Source organism: Sinocyclocheilus rhinocerous, unplaced genomic scaffold (genome assembly GCF_001515625.1).
Source record: "Sinocyclocheilus rhinocerous isolate Xijiao unplaced genomic scaffold, SAMN03320098_v1.1 scaffold19, whole genome shotgun sequence".
Taxonomy (NCBI): domain Eukaryota; kingdom Metazoa; phylum Chordata; class Actinopteri; order Cypriniformes; family Cyprinidae; genus Sinocyclocheilus; species Sinocyclocheilus rhinocerous.
In genome coordinates, this window is record NW_015638975.1 from 1,958,183 (window position 1) to 1,977,033 (window position 18,851).

General features: G+C 38.3%; 1 protein-coding gene across 3 annotated transcripts in view; it reads left to right on the top strand.

Annotated features, from left to right (window-relative positions):
- Window positions 1-18,851, top strand: part of LOC107750539 (suppression of tumorigenicity 5 protein-like) — a 51,939-nt gene that overhangs the window by 15,251 nt on the left and 17,837 nt on the right. For all 3 annotated transcript variants that reach the window (XM_016565971.1, XM_016565972.1, XM_016565970.1), the window contains exons 2-9: window positions 4,006-4,101; window positions 7,581-8,840; window positions 10,840-10,976; window positions 15,133-15,272; window positions 15,696-15,911; window positions 17,154-17,250; window positions 17,369-17,413; window positions 17,948-18,132. In XM_016565971.1, the coding sequence (XP_016421457.1) occupies window positions 4,028-4,101; window positions 7,581-8,840; window positions 10,840-10,976; window positions 15,133-15,272; window positions 15,696-15,911; window positions 17,154-17,250; window positions 17,369-17,413; window positions 17,948-18,132 (2,154 nt within the window). In that variant the 5' untranslated portion in view covers window positions 4,006-4,027. The remainder of the gene's footprint in view (window positions 1-4,005; window positions 4,102-7,580; window positions 8,841-10,839; window positions 10,977-15,132; window positions 15,273-15,695; window positions 15,912-17,153; window positions 17,251-17,368; window positions 17,414-17,947; window positions 18,133-18,851) is intronic.

Genomic DNA, 18,851 nt, shown 5'->3' on the forward strand with positions numbered 1-18,851 from the left:
TTGGTCATCATTTTATCGTTCTTTTGCAGCTAGAGAGATTCTTGAAGTTTTCAGCTGAAAATATTCTATGCTAATCACTGCATTGTAAGTCACCCTAACCTTAGGTAGGTAGTTCTGAACCAAATAGATTTTCATTTTTGTGAATGTTCAAGTCTTTGCAACTGAAATCTACACAACTGTTCAAAGTTTGGGGTCAGTACGTTTTTTTTTTTTTTCAGTAAAAACAGAAATATTGTGAAATATATTACCATTTAAAATAACTGTTTTCTATTTTAATATATTTTAAAAGGCAGTTTATTCTTGTAATGGCAAAGCTGAATTTTCAGCAGCCATTTCTCCAGTCTTCAATGTCACATGATCCGTCAGAAATCATTCTAATATGCTGATTTGGTGTTTAAAAACATTTTATTATTAAACATATTATCAATGTTGAAAACAGTTTTTCTGCTTAACATTTTTGTGGAAAAATATGAAGGATATTTTGATAAATAGAAAGTTCTAAGAACAGCATTTATTTGAAACATGATAACTGTCTTTACTGAATAAAAGTATTAATTTATTTAAAATAAAAATCCTCCTGACCACAAGCTTTTGAACAATAGTGTATATACAACATAGCCTCTGTTCACTGCCAGTGCAGTAGTATTAAGAAGACATCAAGACATCATCAATAATTCATCAAGAGTGAAAATGAACTGTAAGTACTGAAGCGAGCTGTTAGAAGGCCCTCCAGTTAGATTGAAGATGCATGTTCTTTGCAGTCCTCTGAAACAGGAAATGGCTGACAGAAGGAATGCTGTCTCTCCCCTCATCTGTCTCTGTTGGGCTTTCAGCTCTGCTGCTGATTGGCTGACTACTGCATACAATAACTTCCTGTAAACAAGCCCCCCAGTGCACCCAGTTACACCCAACCCTCTCTGTATTTGAGTGCTTGTAATATTGACCTCCTTATAAACTGTATACAACAGTACGAGTGAACGCATGCCAAGATGGGAGGTGTTCCCTCTGCATGTGGAAGATTAATTTTTCCCACTTCTGTCTCTGATGAGGCCCTCTAATTTGACGGGAGGAAGTGGCAAGTGGTATGCACATGGCGCTGTGGTTGTGAGGAGAGGCTAAATAAGATGTCTCTGGGTGTGAAGACAGTAGTTGCAGTGGTTGTGGTGGTGCGAAGAGCCTGTGATTGTGGTGAGGAGAACATCTGAGATTAATAGAAAATTCTGGATTTAGTACAAGTTGAAGTCAGCATTAAATAGAAATTCTGTTTTCAAAATGCATATTATTGATCTTATTGTTAATGATTAATCCGTGCATATGTGTTTTTTTTTACCTTGTAATCAAAATGTTGATTAAAAAGACTTTCTCTCTGGTGTCGGACTTCTCCAATCATTTTGTCTACTTAAACTCCGCCCCTTTATTAAAATAAACAACTGATGGATAGATCCAAGACCATGTCCTACATTTTTTTGGGGGTCATCCATTTCACCCAGATGTACAAATGAATTTACATGAATTATTTTGTTAAAAAGTGTATTATTTTTTTGAAGAAGAGGAAAATACTATGCTGCTGTAAGTTCTGTCAGTTGAGCTTAATTTGTATGCATCCCAGAAAATGTTTAATAGATTTTGGGATATAAAAAGTAAAGAGGATCTGTTCATCCAAATCATTCAAGGGAATTGCTGTGCAAAGCATGGCCTTTTATATCTGATTTACTGCTCATCAAAGATTTTCGAGTCGTGTTATGGCTTCAACTGACAAAATGAAAAAGCAGCCCCCTGTTTCTCAACAACCAACCTGAGTCTCCATGTGCTCAAAGCTCCTAAACCACAACTCCCTGACCCAGCTTGTAAAACTAATACCTGTCGTTAAGCGGGGCTTTTTTTAGTCCTTTGGTGCAAATGTTCATGGGAAAAAGCAATCACTATTTAATGAGCCAAGAGACTAGCTCAGCTCTGTTAATCTTGGCTACTCTATTCAAACAGACGTTAATACAAACACACTCCAAACATTGCTTCATAGACTAAAGGCATTTGGCATGGCTCTCTGATTCTACAAACAGATTTTTAGAACCTCTCTTATACTAACAGGCCATGTAAACCTGCTCTGTAATTACCTTCGGGTCGTAGTGCTGCTGTTCTTTTGACTGCATATTCCGGGATTATAGAAATCAATTCACAATTTAATGTTGCTATTATTAGTGGTGCTTGGCAAGAATCACTATTATTATTGCTCAAACTTGGGGGTCGGAAAGAAAACCCTTAAAAGACTTAAAACCAATATATACCTTTACTTTTTCTAATGGATCTAGTGCAAGATTTTCACCTGACGGTTAATAAAATTGCCAGAAATCCCATACAGTATGTTAAAGCAGGGTCTGAGGTGGGCTTTTTCTTTCTTTCTTTCTTTCTTTTTTTTTTGACATGGGCCAGTATGCAAGCAACCATAATACCAGAATGTATACATCTGTTTTCAAGCTGTCTTGTATTTTCTTTTTCTGAATGATATGTGTTATATATTATTCCTCAGTATCTTAAACAGGATTTATTACCTGCATCTAAAAACAAAACCCACTCTTCTCTTGAAGCATGCTGGGGCTGTCTGGGACATTTTGTGAGGGTCAGGGATTTGTTTGCATGACAGGGATGATAGGGCTCTTCTTTTATAGAGATCAAGGTCCATATTTGTTGTGTTTTGACTCATATTTTACAGACATGGTTAATCCATGACTCTTTGGCCAAGTGTCTATTTCAAATGTTGTGTGCCATGTCTAAACTTTTAGCCTTTCTTATAATCACTAGAAAGAATAATTTTTCCACTATTCATAATTCTATCAACGTTGTTCATTAAAGGGTTAGTTCACCCAAAAATGAAAATTAGCCCATAAATTACTCACCCTCAAGTCATCCTAGGTGTATATGACTTTCTTCTTTCAGACGAATCCAGTCGGAGTTATATTAAAAATTGTCTTTGATCTTTCAAGCTGTTTAATGGCACTCAGCGGGTGTTGCATGCATCAGTCCAAAAGAAGTGAAATAAAAAGTGCCCATCCATAAAAAAGTGTCTCACACAGCTCCGGGGGGGTGACCAAAGGCCTTCTTTTACGAATCGATGCGTTTTTGTAAGAAAAATATTCATTCAAGACGTAATAATCACTTTAATGTAGCTTGCGCCAACAGTCCTACACGGAAGCAGCTCCGGGCTGATGACGTATGAGTTCAGCCTTGCGCATGCGCCGGTGAGTCTCGTGAAAACCAACGTTTGTTAACAGGAGCAAAGGAAGCAAAGTTTCCTTACTTTAGCAAAGGAAAACCAGACTCCTCTTGGCTTATATCGAAATCCTCTGACATTCTTCTTTACAAATCCTCGTTTTGTACTTCTAATTCGTGACCGTTGTTTTGTTTTGATCTCTCCGCTGCGTTTCTGCATTCGTCACATCTGAGCGGCGCATACGCAAAGCTGACCTCATACGTTATCCACCAGGAAATGTTTCCATGTACAACAGTGAGCGCAAGCTAGATTAAAGTGATTATTATGTTTTAAATATGGTTATTTTTCTTACAAAAACGCATCGATTTGCTACAGAAGGCCTTTGTTCACCCCCCAGAGCAGTGTGAGACACTTTTGTTTTATGGATGGGCGCTTTTTATTTAACTTCTTTTGGACTGATGCATGCAACACCCACTGAGTGGCATTAAACAGCTTGAAAGATCAAAGACAATTTTGAATATAACTCCGACTGGATTCGTCTGAAAAAAGAAAGTCATATACACCTAGGATGACTTGAGGGTGAGCAATTTATGGGCTAATTTTCATTTTTGGGTGAACTAACCCTTTAAATATGTTCACAGGTCAAATTAAAATACTTAGTCTTTGTCATTTCATACATCCTGTCTTGTTTGTAGAGAGATCATCAGCATAATGGTTTCTAGCACAGTAGTGTTCAGTACCTTAACTTTAATGGTCATGATACACACTTTCTTATCAAAGTAACTTATTTTAAACAGGTGAGGGGGCCGTCAGAGGGAGATGACTGCCAACAAGAGCTCCAAAACTGCACCAAAAGCAGGAGCGGATAAAGGTCCACAGAAAAACTCAGACAGGTATCAGTCATGATGATGAGTCAGCTGTTATTGTCCTTTGTTTGTGCTTTTACAGTTTTTTTTTTCTCAGAAAGCCCATTCACATCAAAGATGATAACTATAACTATTAAGTTTTAGGATTTTTTCTAATGAAATGAGATTGGCAAAGGCCACAACACAGCTATAATGATAACAATAAAGAGGAACAATATTGTTGGAATCACTTTTCAGCTCATGAACAATAAAAACACAGACATCCAATCAGTATCCACCTGATGCTTGAGCATGTAAAGCAGCAGGCGTGTGTGTTTCAGTGTGCACTTAAACAGAATGTTATTTTCTGTTGCTGTAGACACTAACTGAGTTATAGTTATTGGTTTGAACAGGCCTTAACACTTATTATGATATGATCTGATAGTAAAAATGAACTAGTTTAATTTAGCACATTTACATTTTTTTGGCCTTGAACAGTTTCTTAGCACTGTACTGGTGTAAATCTATTTTAAAATCAACTTTTAGAACAATTTCAGTGTATCAGATCTGGACCATTATTTTTTTTTTTTGTAGCAATTCAAATTTACTCTGTATAAAGATTTTTTTGTAAATTCTTGTTTAGATGTGCAGCTCTATATAGCATGGTTTTATAGAGAAAATACAATAGAAATCTGTTTTTCAAATAAAAAAATGACAGAGAAAAATGATTAATCATATAAATATTTATAGGCAATGATTGCTTAGGATAACCAGCACTTTTATCTATAATTGAGGAGTAGTTGAAATAGATAATTGAGTCCAACGGTACTTCACTGGCCAAAATGTTGTATACAACGCTAAAGTAAACATCCTGGTTATGAGCAAAAACAGAAAGTTGATTAGAAAAGAGGCTTTGTTCTATTTGTGGCCTTTGGGGCTGTGTAGTTCATATCAGAACAAGTGAAGAACGAACAGTCCTTGAAGAGTGAGAGGAGTTACTTTCATTATTACCTATGAGCACTCTCTGATGTCAGAGATATTATTTACCAAAGGAAATTGTGAAAATGGATCTATGCGAAGTTGTGTGGTGAGAAAATGATGGCATAGTTTCTGCTAGCCTCTCTTCCTAGACATGTATATTTTGGCTTCATTTGTAAATCACAAGCAAAGGAGAATGCTGAAGAGGCAGATTTATGTCAGACGAGGGTGGCAGTAGCTAGGCCTTGAATTGAGAATGTGCCCTTTTTATAGCAAAGATAATAGCTGAAAAAATAACTCAATCACAGATGAAATATCCACATTTTTGTGGGGGAGAACCCACTGGCTCTGGGCTTGACATATTTCTTTTGATGTGTGTTCCTGGAACCTCATAGTTTCACCATCCTGGCATGGTTCTCCAACAGGAAATGGCCTGTGGTTGACATTGCCCTCAAGACCCAGGAAGAGCCAAACCAACCCTGGCATCCCACTCAGTCCATGTGTGGCCAGACCAGCTGGCTTCCCCCGAAACTGGCCTTGTTTTTACTGGCCCTGTCCGGCCTCTCAGAGAACCTCCTCAGACCACAGACACAAACTCATGGATGACTCAATGAAAGAATTCTCAAACTGATGTTTTCTTTTGTGCAAAGGATTTTACATCAGCCTAATATTGCAGTTATAGAAACAATCATTTATGCTTTGTCGGAGTGGCGGCCCAGGCAGTCGTGGAGGTATTTTTAGACATGCAGTGTTATTCTATGGAAAACATCTGAACAAAGATGATAGAAGTTTAACTGTGCTATAAATACCAGCTTTGATGCAAAGATTGCCCTCCTAAACAATATCCTTCATCTCCTTTTGACAGATTTGGCATCTGTCCATACCTTCCGTTTGATTATCCAGGATTAGACTGTTGTTCTCAAGCCAGGGATCCATTGTAAAGGCTGAACCTCAAGAATCTTTTTCAACACAGGATATATTAGTCAGACTCAAGTATGACGTTTTTCTGTCATCATTTAATACAAAGAGGTCTACAGCTTTTTCTTTATCTGTTTCTTTAATTCCCTGAATTGGTTCTTTTGTGTAAATGGTTTTGACGAGGAAAGATTTATGTTTTAGTTAAGAAATAAGAGTTTATGATGCAACTTTAAGATTGAACGCAGATAAGGATATCATAATATAATTTATTGTAAAAATCAATCTAATATGTTGATTTAGTCCTCAAGAGCCATTCCTTATTATTATCAATGTTGAAAAAAAGTTGTGCTGCTTAATATTTTCTTGGAAGCCGCGATAAAAGAAAAGCATTTGTTTGAAATATAATTTTCTATTTTCATGTTTAATGCATCCTTGCTAAATAAAAGTATTAACTGTCTTTAAAATCTCTCTGATCTCAAATGGTAGTGTAGATGTATTTATATGTATATTATGTACTTTTTAAACATGTTTGGCTTTCTCTACTATAGATTGTAATGTAGAATTTAGTGGTTTCTTTTTGATAAAGTAAAACTGATGATGGCAGCATAGTCAATAATGCCTATGTTGGGTGAACCTTTGGACCATTTAGAACACAAAATTGTGTATTATTTGTAAAATTAATTTGCTTTGTAAACGTTGGGTACAACAGATTTTACAAGTGTCTACGGACAACTGATATGACGTGTCTGCTTGTAAAATTTGGTGATGATGTGATTGTATACTCATTTCCATGCAAGATCTGTGAGGCTGCAGGTGGTGTGGCATTTTCCTTTTTTCTAGGGAAGGGCGTTATGGTGAGGTTTTTAGTTGATCTGTCCCAACCTGCACCCTGGATCATACTCTTGGCCTCCTCCCAGCTTGCACTTGTTATTCTAACCACCGCTGTGACATCAGATCTGCCTGCCTCAGTTTCCCAGAGGTGTGGGCCAAGTCGAGTTCTAGTTCCTGGAAGCTCATGAGCGGCATTAGATTTTTAGGTGGATGAGAAAGTGTGTGTCTGAGGAGACTGAAATGAGGTCAGCACAGTTTTTCATCTCATTGCTCAGCAGTGAGCAGCATCTGTTTGCTCCATGAACAGTGGGCCTGGGAATGATGTGGAGGTTGAGGTTGATATGTACGCAAAGAGAAACGGTTGCTACAGGGGACGTACGGTGAGGGTTAGTGAGGGTAAGTTCATTTATATCTCTCAAGTCTAATGGTTAAATGGTTTTGTTTGTGAGGTCCATATAAATGATTTCCGAAGTGATTGTGTGGAGGAATCCATATATTAATTTATACTGTCGTTCTGTTTGCATTGGCACTGCCAAATTTATGTCAGATTGTTATTGTTCTTTCCCATATTAGACATAACTGACGTTTCCTTTTATCTGAAATCTGTTCTCCTTTTGCATTACTTGTAGTTTTATGTTACTTGTCCCATTGACTTACTCTGATTAAAGCACATTTTTGTAGTAACCAGTACTTATAAGTGTTCTCACGGTCACTGTTTGTGAGGAAATAACACTCTGCTGTACCAAGCACAATTTGTTGGAGGGTTTCTGACTCTTTCCTCTGATTTACTCTTGTTTCAGGTGTCAATCTGTGTCCCCACCTCCAATTCTTACCACTGGAAAAGAGTCATGTTCCTTTCACCTCAGTCTCAGTGGCAGTGAGGACGCCAGTCAGCAGGGAAGGTACGCTAAAGGTGACGCTAAACTCTGGATCCAAAAGAACTGGAGCTGTAAGACTGCCAGCTTGAGAAGTGGCACCTCGCTCCCCACTGACTTTGAATGCCAAAGCAGGCTTACCAAATCTAGGAGTATTAGCTGTCTGGACAAGAGGCTCTCCATCCATAACTCACCAAGTGGCAATAACCAGGATCAGAAGGAGAACCAGCTACAACAGGCCCCCGCTGTGGGGGATGGATTGAATCCTAGACCCCTCAGCTGGAGTACTCTTTCAGTAGGACCTACAACCAAGCTTGGGCATAAACGCGTGCTCTCACTCAGTCGTACAGGGACTTGCACCTCATCCGTCGCCATACGCAAAAAGATCTCAGAATGGGAGGGTCGGAATGCGGCTCTGCCTAGGATGAGCCTTTGCCTGGAGAAGAGGCCTGGAGGTGGGAGCGAGGGTTGCCCAAGCCTGCTGTCCTCACCCTGCAGCGAGAAAACCTTTGACTTTAAGGCTGTGAGGAGGATGAGCATAGCATTTTCTGAGTGCTCCTACCCTGAGACTGAGGAAGATGAGCACATATCGGATCGAGAAGCTCCTGTAAGGTTCCAGAAGAGGCCTTCGAAGACAGAGTCCTCTGGGATTTTCCTCCGCACGTTCTCGGCACGCAAGGAGACCTCAGGCGTGCTCAGCCGCATTCAAAAAATTGAACAGGCCTTGAAGGAAAGTCCCTCTTCATCTCCTCCGCAGTATCTTAGTAATTGCTACGGCCTTGACAAGTCCAGACACAAGTCTTTCTCCATAAGTGGAACAGAGGACTTGGACAGCACTTGTGGGAGCAAGCGGAGCAGCATTTGCTCCGTGGCCACCGAACCCGAAGCTTCTCCAGGGTCTGAAAGGCTCTCTAAGCTCAAGCAGAGGTTCAGCATCAGCTCTACAAGGTCAGAGAGCCCAGAACTCCCTTCTGCACAGGACTCTCCTGGAATTACAGTGAACCCTTTGCCCAAACCCAAACGAACATTTGAGTATGATGCCAACCGCAACCACAGAGGCTTGTTGCCCGGTAATGGACTACCTCCCACCACTGAATCTCCACCTCCACTTCCTTCAACCCCAGCACCTGCTATAATGAGAAATTCCAAGGCAGATGAAAGCTTGCCTAAGAAGACTCAAGATAGGTGAGAAACATGATTGTCTTCGAATGTGTTCGAATATCATTAGTAGTAGGTAAAAGTATTAGTGTCAAAAGTAGTAGGTTTTTGGCAGATTAATTTTACCAAAGAACCATGTAGCTGGTATACAATGCCACTTGAGGATAAGTGCTTTAGAGGTAATGGTGATTGCTCATGACTTGTTCTCTGTGAGAATGAAATTGGCACCTTCCTTTTACTAGCTGGGATCTTATTACCTTCACGCAAGAATGAAAAATCTCTCATGATTTTCTTACATTCATGTTGTTCCAAACTTGTATGGCTTTCTTCTGTGGAGGGCAAAAGCTTATCAGAATGTTGACAGTGATTTTTTTCCATACAATGCATGCATACAGTTATCAAAGTCTATCAAGTTTTAAAAGGACAAAAAAGTATAATAAAAGTGGTCAATATGACTTGTGTGCTATATTTCAAGTCCTCAGCTGTATGAAATTGTTGTGATGAACAAACTAAAATGCTGTTCTCACATCTAATATTTATTCACGCATATTATACATGATAATATATTCGTCAATCGTCATTAATCATTTTACATTTTGTGTATGCATTTATTCATCCAGCTCCCTTTCAATAAATCCACACTAAAGACTAGACAGACAGATTTGTGTTGCATGAAGAAAAAACATGTCAGCTGTGGCAAAAATTACTGAGAAGCAATGAATTTGTGTACTTCCACGTAGTTGGTTCCCCCACAAAGAAGAGATCATTTATTTTTCTTGGATAATGAAGTGTATAAAACTTGTCCCAAGAATGTTGAAAAGGATAAGGAGTGGACCACAGGCCAAGCATTTGTTTTGTTGATATAGTTCTAGACTTTGAATTACTGGCTTTTGTTTTTTGACTACATAGTCTCTCACAGTGAATTGGCCCCTGCAGTTTCACAGATTCTTATGTTACAAATCAAGTAAGCAAAATGAAATTTCCTGTCAGGCATTTGACGGCAAGCAGAGATCAACATGGAGATGCTCGTTTTCTCAGGGTTTCATAATTTTACCATATTAGGTGAATTTGTTGCTGTCAAATGTTACACAATTGTACTGTTTTGTTCTGTGTATAGCACACGTCATCTTTTTTCCATTCTTTGATCTTTACATTGAGATTCAAACTGACACTTCTGAAACAGGCAACACTTAATAATATTTATTTCTCCAAATTTAGTTCAGAAATCCAAAAATAGCATCAGTGATAACTTAACAACAAAACCATAAAACACTTTTGAGTATATTTTTAGAAACCCATCAGTGTTCATTTAACAGGGTGAGATGGAAGAACACAGAAAATGAAATGTTTTGGAGGTTCAAAGACCTCAGAGACTTTGCTTCATCTCTTCTCTTTAAGTTGATATAACACTGCTTCATGGTGTTGCTTTTTGGATTTTTGAGGGCTCTCATGTTGTTTATAGCTCATATTCCTCATGGCCTTGTGAATGATCTTTGGCACATGGATTGTTTAGCCTAGTTACTGGGTATGGAGAGCCGCCAGGTTCTCGTGATGGAGAACCTCATGTGCTGGAACATTTCTACTGCTCTACATTTGAGCCCATGTTGGACATTCCTGTGGCTGGTCCAGAGTCGACCGTTTCGAGACTATAGGCAAGCAAATAGATTGTGTCATGTCAAAGTGCTAATTTGGGGTTCCAACTTTCTGGTTATTTTTCCAGCCATGTTATTCATACAAATACATTTTGGCTTCTTGTAGATAAACAAGAAATTACCAATCAAGCATAGGCAAGAACTATACGAGTGTTGTTCATTTAAGCAGCCTCTCTTGTTTTAATTGGTGTCTCCCAGTGATTAAACACATATAAGATCCTCATAAGTGAAAGATGCTTACATCTTCTCAGGTGGACTGACCTGATTGTGATCACCCAAATGAAAGATGTTTGCCTTGAACCATACCAACAGAACTACTCTTCACTTGTTCAGCAAGAGTCAAAGCTGTGGTTTTATTTTATCTCTGTTTCTAGAGAATCGTGTGAGTCAGAAGATGCTGTCAGCCTGCCTTCCTCATACCTTTCCTCACCCACAGAGAATGGCACAGAGAACCACAGCCGGCCCAGCTCCAAGAGCACACTCGAGGAGAACGCCTATGAGGACATAGTGGGTAAGAACAGACAACAGCTGGTGATAGATCCTGCTTGCTCCCATTTGAGTTTAGGCTAAAATGTAACTGTTGAATGTGAAAATGACCTTTATTGTTAGAAATATTTATTTTTAAAACATTTATGGTATAAAAATATTAGAATTTCACATTTAGAATTTTATTTTAAATTAAAAATATTTCATATATTTGTATATTTATTGATTTTTAATTATATAACAGATATTTTTATAGTGTAAAATTAAAATAAGTACTGTATATATATATATATATATATATATATATATATATAACTTTTTTGATAACAATAATATATTTTATTGTTTGCTGATTGTGCACTCTTCTCCCTGGTTAAATTCCCTTTTTTGCCTGCTGAAAGTGATGAAGTACTGGCATGTGGCGCTGGCTGATTTTGTGTGCTAAATTCCTTCCTGGCAGGAAATAGTCTGTGTGCACTAATGCTCAGACCCTTAGGGGCTTGACATTGTTACAGTGTTCGTGGGTCTTGCCCTGTGGCCAGTCTGTAAATCTCTGTCTTGCTATTGCTGATGAGGCTTGGGCATCAGGTGTTGTTAAGTGGTCCAGCTGAATAAGTGCCTAGTTGGCAAACGAGCAGAAGGAGTTTGTGGTTTGGTAGGTTTGAAGTTTATATGTCATTATAGGGCCTTTCGCACCGCTTTAATTCCAGAACTAAATGTACAGTACTAAAGTACTGGGACGATTTTGCGTGAACTATTTCCCAGTACTATTTAAAGGGTTGCATTCGCACCGACAGTGTGTACTAAGAAGTGACGTAAGCCGGTCGACAACGACATCATGTGTGCGTGGCGTTCAACAATGGAAACAAAGAAGAACAATATTAACAACAGGAGGATGGAGGACGCTGTGATCGGAGCTGTTTTTGTTGTGTCTCGCGGGTTTCACAATAATGGACATGGAAAGTCGACGTAAACGTAAAGCGATTGAAAGAACGGAAAGGAGGACTAAGAACTATGAAAAGGTTCCCGCGGTGCGAAAGGCCCTTATATCAGTTCTACAGCCAAAAATACAGCCTTTGCTGTGTATTGTTCTTGAAATGATGATGGCCACTGGGTCTAGGCAGTCAATGAGTCTCTAGCGGTTGCGAAGTGGGTGACTCTCAGCCTTTTCCCCCTGACAAAGGTTCCATTGTTCTAGCGAACACCTCGGGTGTGGGATCAAGCATTGCGGTTGCACATTTTTATGAATGCTGATTAGTTCCAGAGAAATATATGGCCCCTATGTGCCTCTGTGCTCTAACCACTGAGCTTGGGACTGGTGTAACAGTCCAACAGAGGCATCTAAGGGTGGTCTCCAGAAGCATCAGGCTGTGTTTAGCGCATCAGATGGTATGCTTTCTCAGGCTGTCACCAGGGTTTTAGCTCTGTTTGCTACTAAAATGTCACCAAATGTTAAAAACATAAACATTATTTATGGTATACATATGTAAGGTTTCAACCTTCTCTCAGGTTAAATCTTAGGGTATCACATTGCATTTTGGCACAAAGCCTGTCTGGTCTGGTGGCTGTTGTGACGTATCCTCCATATGCAATGCACATTAGTATAGTGATAATAGATTAGCCAAATATCTCCAGATGGCAGGGTCATATTACATTTACCATTAAATAAATCGCTTGTAGGAAAACCTATTCATGTCACAATGATCAACTTCACTAATACTAATCTTCAAAAGAGGCCACTTCCTTTCTTCAGTGAGTTCAGTCTTTTCTGAGAGTCTTGTAAGTGGCCATAACAGTCAGATTATTGTTCATAATTGTTTGTTGAAAATATATCTATTCTTCATTCCTGTTTTCCAGCTTTTGCTTTCAGGCAAAAAGCATCTTCTTCTTGTTTACACGTCACAAAGCCATTCCTCATCTCACATGACTGCATGGTGCTCCTGGGAAGACCGCAAAATGGCCATAAAATGGTCGTGTATGCTGTGTTGCTTTTATTGGCAGTCTGATACTCACATTGTGTACTTGTCTCTTACTCATCAAGCACTCAACATCCTTTCCTTTGAAATCCTATTGTGTAAACTGAAGCAAAGTATGTGTTTTGGTTATGGGTGCCCACTCTCTGTCCTTTTGTCTGTGTGTTTTGTGGAGCTCCTGTAAGTAGAGAAGTTGATTAGTACCCTCCTTTATGTGAGTGGTCAGGGAGGCATATCATTTCTCCAGCATGCTGTCATTACATTGCTTCGTTTGGGAGCCTCACAGAGCACTCTGTGCATTTGCTGGCCTGTCATTGTGCCTCTCAAACTTAATGGCACTAGGGCAAATCTCAGCAGTACATCTCGTGAGGTCAGGCTGTTGTGTAGCTGATTACTATGTTGTATGGTATCTTTATACCTTCTTTTAAGCTTTTCACAAGAAGTTACGCTGTGAGTATTATGGCCAGGTTTACTTAGTGGCACTTTTGATACTTATGCATCATCCTAAAGTGTTAATATGTACAGCATATAACAAAGAGATTGAACAAGTGCTAATGTTTTCATCTACAAGATGCAACATGAATTGAGCAGATCTGGTTGCTTTCTTTTGTAGGGCACCTGGAGCATTACACAAATGTCCTATTTTAATATTCGTTTGTAATCTGCCAAGATCCAAGTTTCTAACTGAAATCAGCATTCAGTATTTTAGGGTAGGATGTTTTTGTAATATGGAACCTGTTGTGTATCTAGTGGAGGGAAACAGGGCAGAAAGATGTGTGATATGCCAGTGTCTTACAGTAAGAAAACAACAGAAAAGTAGGGCATTGTTTTTGTGTGGGATGTGCACAACTGTTATTACATCATATTGAAACTGGCAGCATTCAAACGGTTGGTTTCCTTACATTGACTTGACAGCCAGGGATTGGTGACATGGAAAGAATGATTTTAATTAGAGGATTTTATTATTTTGACCTGACAAACTGATGCAATAGCTAGATGTTACATGATTTTTTTTCAATAGGATGCTGCTGGTAACATTGCATAATTTTTGTCAATTTTAAAATAATTGTAATAATAACTTTTAGTAAAATTTTAAAATTCTTTTTAAAGAAATGAATTTTTCATTCCACAAGATCGCATCGAATTAATCAAAAGTGACAGTAAAGACTTTTATAATAATGTATTATAAATTATAATCAATAATTATAAAAATATTTATTGATTTTAAACATTTTAAATGTTTATATTTTTTAATTATATAACAGAAAATTAAAATAAGTACTGTATATATATATATATATATACATACAGTATATATAAAACGGAAAACGGTTATTTTGAAGTGTAATAATCTTTCACAATATTACTATTTATACTGTATTTTCGATCAAATAAATTCAGCCTTAGTGAGCATAAGAAAGTTTTTTCACAAACTATTAATTTTGTGTGTTTGTATACATATTTTAATTATTAGCATTGCTAGAAGAAAAAGGCTTATTAGACCAGCATGTGTTGATGCTTCATACATGCTTCCACATTAGAGTTAAAAACTTTTGCTGGTGCTATTCAGGTCATCTTGTCCTCGCTTCTTGTAGCCTATCAGTCTGCCAAAGTTTCTTAAAGGGAAAGCACGACTTCCTTTATATCCTCAAGTGTTCGGTGAACAAGTGATCCACCCTTTTACATGAGAAAACATGTTAGCAAAAATAAGATTCATCCTAAACATGTTTTAACCAAGAGGCTGTCTTTAAAAAGTTTTTTTTTTTTGTTATTTGGAGTCCTGTGCAGAGTCAGTCTAAAGATCTGCACTGTCTATTCTTATCTTGACTCATCACTGGCCCTTATTTCTGGAGACAGAGTGCAGTCCAAAGGCTTATGTCCAACAGAAACTGTTTTTGGAGACGACGCACTTGAGTTTCAAGCACACCAGCAATAAACCTCCATGAATCTTTTCCCAGCACTCAATAGCTGCCCCGTTGTGTGCCTCCGGCTCCTTCTTTTCATTATCATCTTCCACCGCCTTCCATACCCTCTGCCCACCCTTTACCTATCAGTTTGTCTCTCTCCCACTCACTCCTTAAGAAGACATGTTACCTCGCTACCTTTTAAGTCGGCTTCTGGGCAGCTGGTGTTTGGTTTTAGTCTGAGTTGTGCTCTCTCTCTCTCTCTCTCTCTCTCTCTCTCTCTCCTCTGCTCTTCTGCAAACAGAGAAAGAGAATCCATATGAGGATGTAGATCCAGTGAGGAGATGTCTGGCCAGAAATTCCCGCCTGTTACCCGAGAGGTCCCGGGACTCACTCAACAGGATGTGGACCTCCCAGGACAGGAAGTCCATTACACCTCCCCAGGTAGTTTCCTTGGCTGTGTAAGATAGTGATGATAGCACCTGCTTTTCAATATGATTTTTATTTAAATCAATGCTTTATATCAGGGCTGTCCAAACTCGGTCCTGGAGGGCCGGTGTCCTGCAGAGTTTAGCTCCAACTTGCCTCAACACACCTGACTGGAAGTTTCTATGCCTAGTAAAGAGCTTGATTAGCTGGTTCAGGTGTGTTTAATTAGGGTTGGAGCTAAACTCTGCAGCACACCGGCCCTCCAGGACCGAGTTTGGACAGCCCTGCTTTATATACATGAATTAATTCACCATATTTTTAGTAAAGTAATTTGCAACATATTGTAGTGTATTTTTATGCACTTTTTAATTGTACAGATTTAGATTTACTATACATGTCTGCACCTTTTCGTTTTCTTATCCACTTCCCTCTCACCAGCTGCCCTCTAAACCGAGTAGTCAGTCTCTGCGGCTGCCAGGTCCTGCTGACAGGAAGAGTCAGCGCCCATCCCGCCTGTCTAAGAGGCACAGCCATGATGACATGCTGCTGCTACCCCAGCTGGGCATGCCTTCCTCCCCCTGTGGCCTATTAGATGACAGCCTGAACCCTTCCACCGATACATTGGCCTCCCACAGGCAGAAACGAGTCCCCAAGGTAAACAATGAGGGTAGAATGGAGAGAAGTGACTGTGTAGCAGTTGTACATGAATGCGTAATTTTTTATGTAATTCTTTTTCCTAAATTTAACCTCTGAAATTTTAAATCAATATTTCAATAATTTAACAACACATTTGTTTATTCACAGTTCTCTGGTATCTGTTAAAGATTATGTGACATTCAAGTAAACATAAATATTTTATATTATCTTTTTTTCTAAATATATAAGTATTTTGAAATGATGTTAAACTATTAATTTCTATGATTTAATTATTAGTTTTTCAACAACTCACCTACCCCCACAGGGGTGTCCAATCCTGCTCCTGGAGGGCCAATGTCTTGCAGAGTTTAGCTCCAACATGCTTGCCTGGAAGTTTCTAGTGAGTCTGAGGACATGGATTAGCTGATTCAGGTGTGTTTATTTAGGGTTGGAGCTAAACTGCAGGTCGGTGGCCCTCCAGGAGCTGGTTTGGACAACCTTGCCCTTCCACAACCTTAGTTTGGGAAACCCTGCTTTAGAGTGAAAGGGAAATTGATTTCCAGATCCATATGCCTGGAATAAGAAGGGAATAATCAGACTCCATTTGTATTGATGCTGTGAATAGTAACCCTTGAAGAAACGAAGAACTGTTACACCATGTCTACACCGGATGAGAGTGGCCTGATGCATTGTGACAAAAGACATTATAATCAGTGATACTGTCTACACTGAGTGCGACACTGTGCAATGCAACACATTGAAATCCCCGGCAGTAACAGTTTTGCCAACATTAAGAGTTAACATTTGACTCTTCAGAACTAGGTGTAGCATACCAGTCTGCCTTCCAGCTACTTTTTCCTCTACACCTGAATGTTTTTTTTTTAGGGAAAACACCTTCAACCACACAATTTTAATGCCCAGAATGTTCATATGCTGCAGGGTTTTAAAGAGCAAAACATGGAATATATTGCTCAAGTTCACATAACCACTCTCAAGAATGGAAAAAAAGCCTTGAAGGACTGAAAGATTTAGTTTCACTGTTTTTCCCTTTTCAAGACATTTTACAAGTTGCTATAGAGTGGTCCCAGTGGCTTTTAGGAACTCACTGATAGCTAAAATCAATAACTTTCCCATCTGGATACAGCAGCCCCTTAAAATATTATTTGCTTAATAACTTAACAATCCTGGGTAAATGTATAGATAAGGGGCAGTTTTAAAAGCCATTTTCAATTTGTTGCAATGCATCTTTTTCCCTATCAGGTGGTGCAAAGAATAAACTCTATCTACTGTACAAAAAGAGGCAAAAAGAGGCTGAAGAAGCTTTCGCTTTCAAACATAGAAACTGCGTCTCTAAGAGGTAAAGATTTTTACCATGATGTAACCTCTCAGAATGTGCCCCAGTTGTCTATGTTCAGACCAAAAAATGTTGCCAGTTGACCTTTTGACATTAAACAACCCCTCTTCTCTGTTTGTAGATGACAACAGTGAGAGTGAAAGTGACTCTGATGACAGGTTCAAAGGTGAGGGATCAGCACATATGGCTGAGTGGGCAATGTGTTTGAGTTGAGTGCTGCTCAAAGACTGTCCTTTGAGCAAACAACATCACATGACCCTGTGATTTGTCACAAGTAAATGTCAAAACTGAGCAAAAAATGTATATACTATTATTGTATTTATATTTTGAATATACTGTTATTTTATTTAGCAATGTTTTGAATGAGCTTTTTGAATTAGAGTTTTTGCTTTTGTTATTTTTATTAGTTTTAGCCTTTTTTTCCCATATAATAATTAGATTTTTTTGTGCTTTATTTCAATTGAAGAAAATCATTTTTATTAGTTTTATTTTTTGTAAACCATAACAAATCTGGACCTGAGCATTAGATGAGACTGAGTGTTTTTTTTTTTCATGATAATAGCGTTAAAATTATGTTCATGTAAAAGTGCATTTTACATCATTTAACAATAACCATGTACACACAATATACAAACACAGTTATTTGACAATATATATGTTGCCTGTAATATTGTGTGGATTTTTTTTCTTTTTAACGCAGCACACACTCAGAGGTTACTGAAGCTGCAGTCTATGCTGCGACGTGCACCCAGTTACAGGACTCTGGAGCTGCAGTTGATCGAGTGGCAGGAAAGGGAGCTCTTTGAGTACTTTGTGGTGGTCTCACTGAAGAAAAAGCCAACCAAAAACTCTTATACTCCGGAAGTCACTTACCAGTTCCCTAAGGTGAATATTCTCTATAAAAAGGGGAGGTGCTGTTTTTGTTTTACAGTTTAAGATGCTACTCAGCATTTGTTGTCTCCAGACAAGTACTTGAAGTGGGATATACATCACTGTTTATTAAAGGATCCCTTTATCGACCTTCTTTTAGGGTAATTTCTTACAGAGGTGCTATCAAACACTTTCCTGATGAAGTCTTGATATATGATAGAAATGATAATAATCCTTACTGCTCTCTGAATTCAATTCAACTCAGTTCAGTTCAGTTCATGTTTGTTTGTATAGTGCTTTTCACCATACAAATTGTTGCAAAGCAGCTTCACAGAAAATTTGGTAGTTTTGCATGTCTTTTATATTGAGTGTTTTTTATTTAGATGGTAGAATGTAGTTGTTTAGATACATTTTAACAGATTTGTTCACTACTGTTCAAAAATTTGGGGTCAATAAGAAAGTGATGAATACTTTTATTCATTAGTACTATTATCAAAGAATCCTGAAAAAATAAATGTATAACAGTTTTCACAAAAATATTAAGCAGCACTGATTTCAACATTGATAAATGTTTCTTGAGCACCAAATCAGCATATTAGAATGATTTCTGAAGGTTCATGTGGCAAGACTAGAGTAATGGCTGTTGAAAAAAATGGTCATAAATGAATAAATAAATTACATTTTAAAATATATTGAAATATAAAGCAATTGTTTTAAATAGTTTAAATAAAACA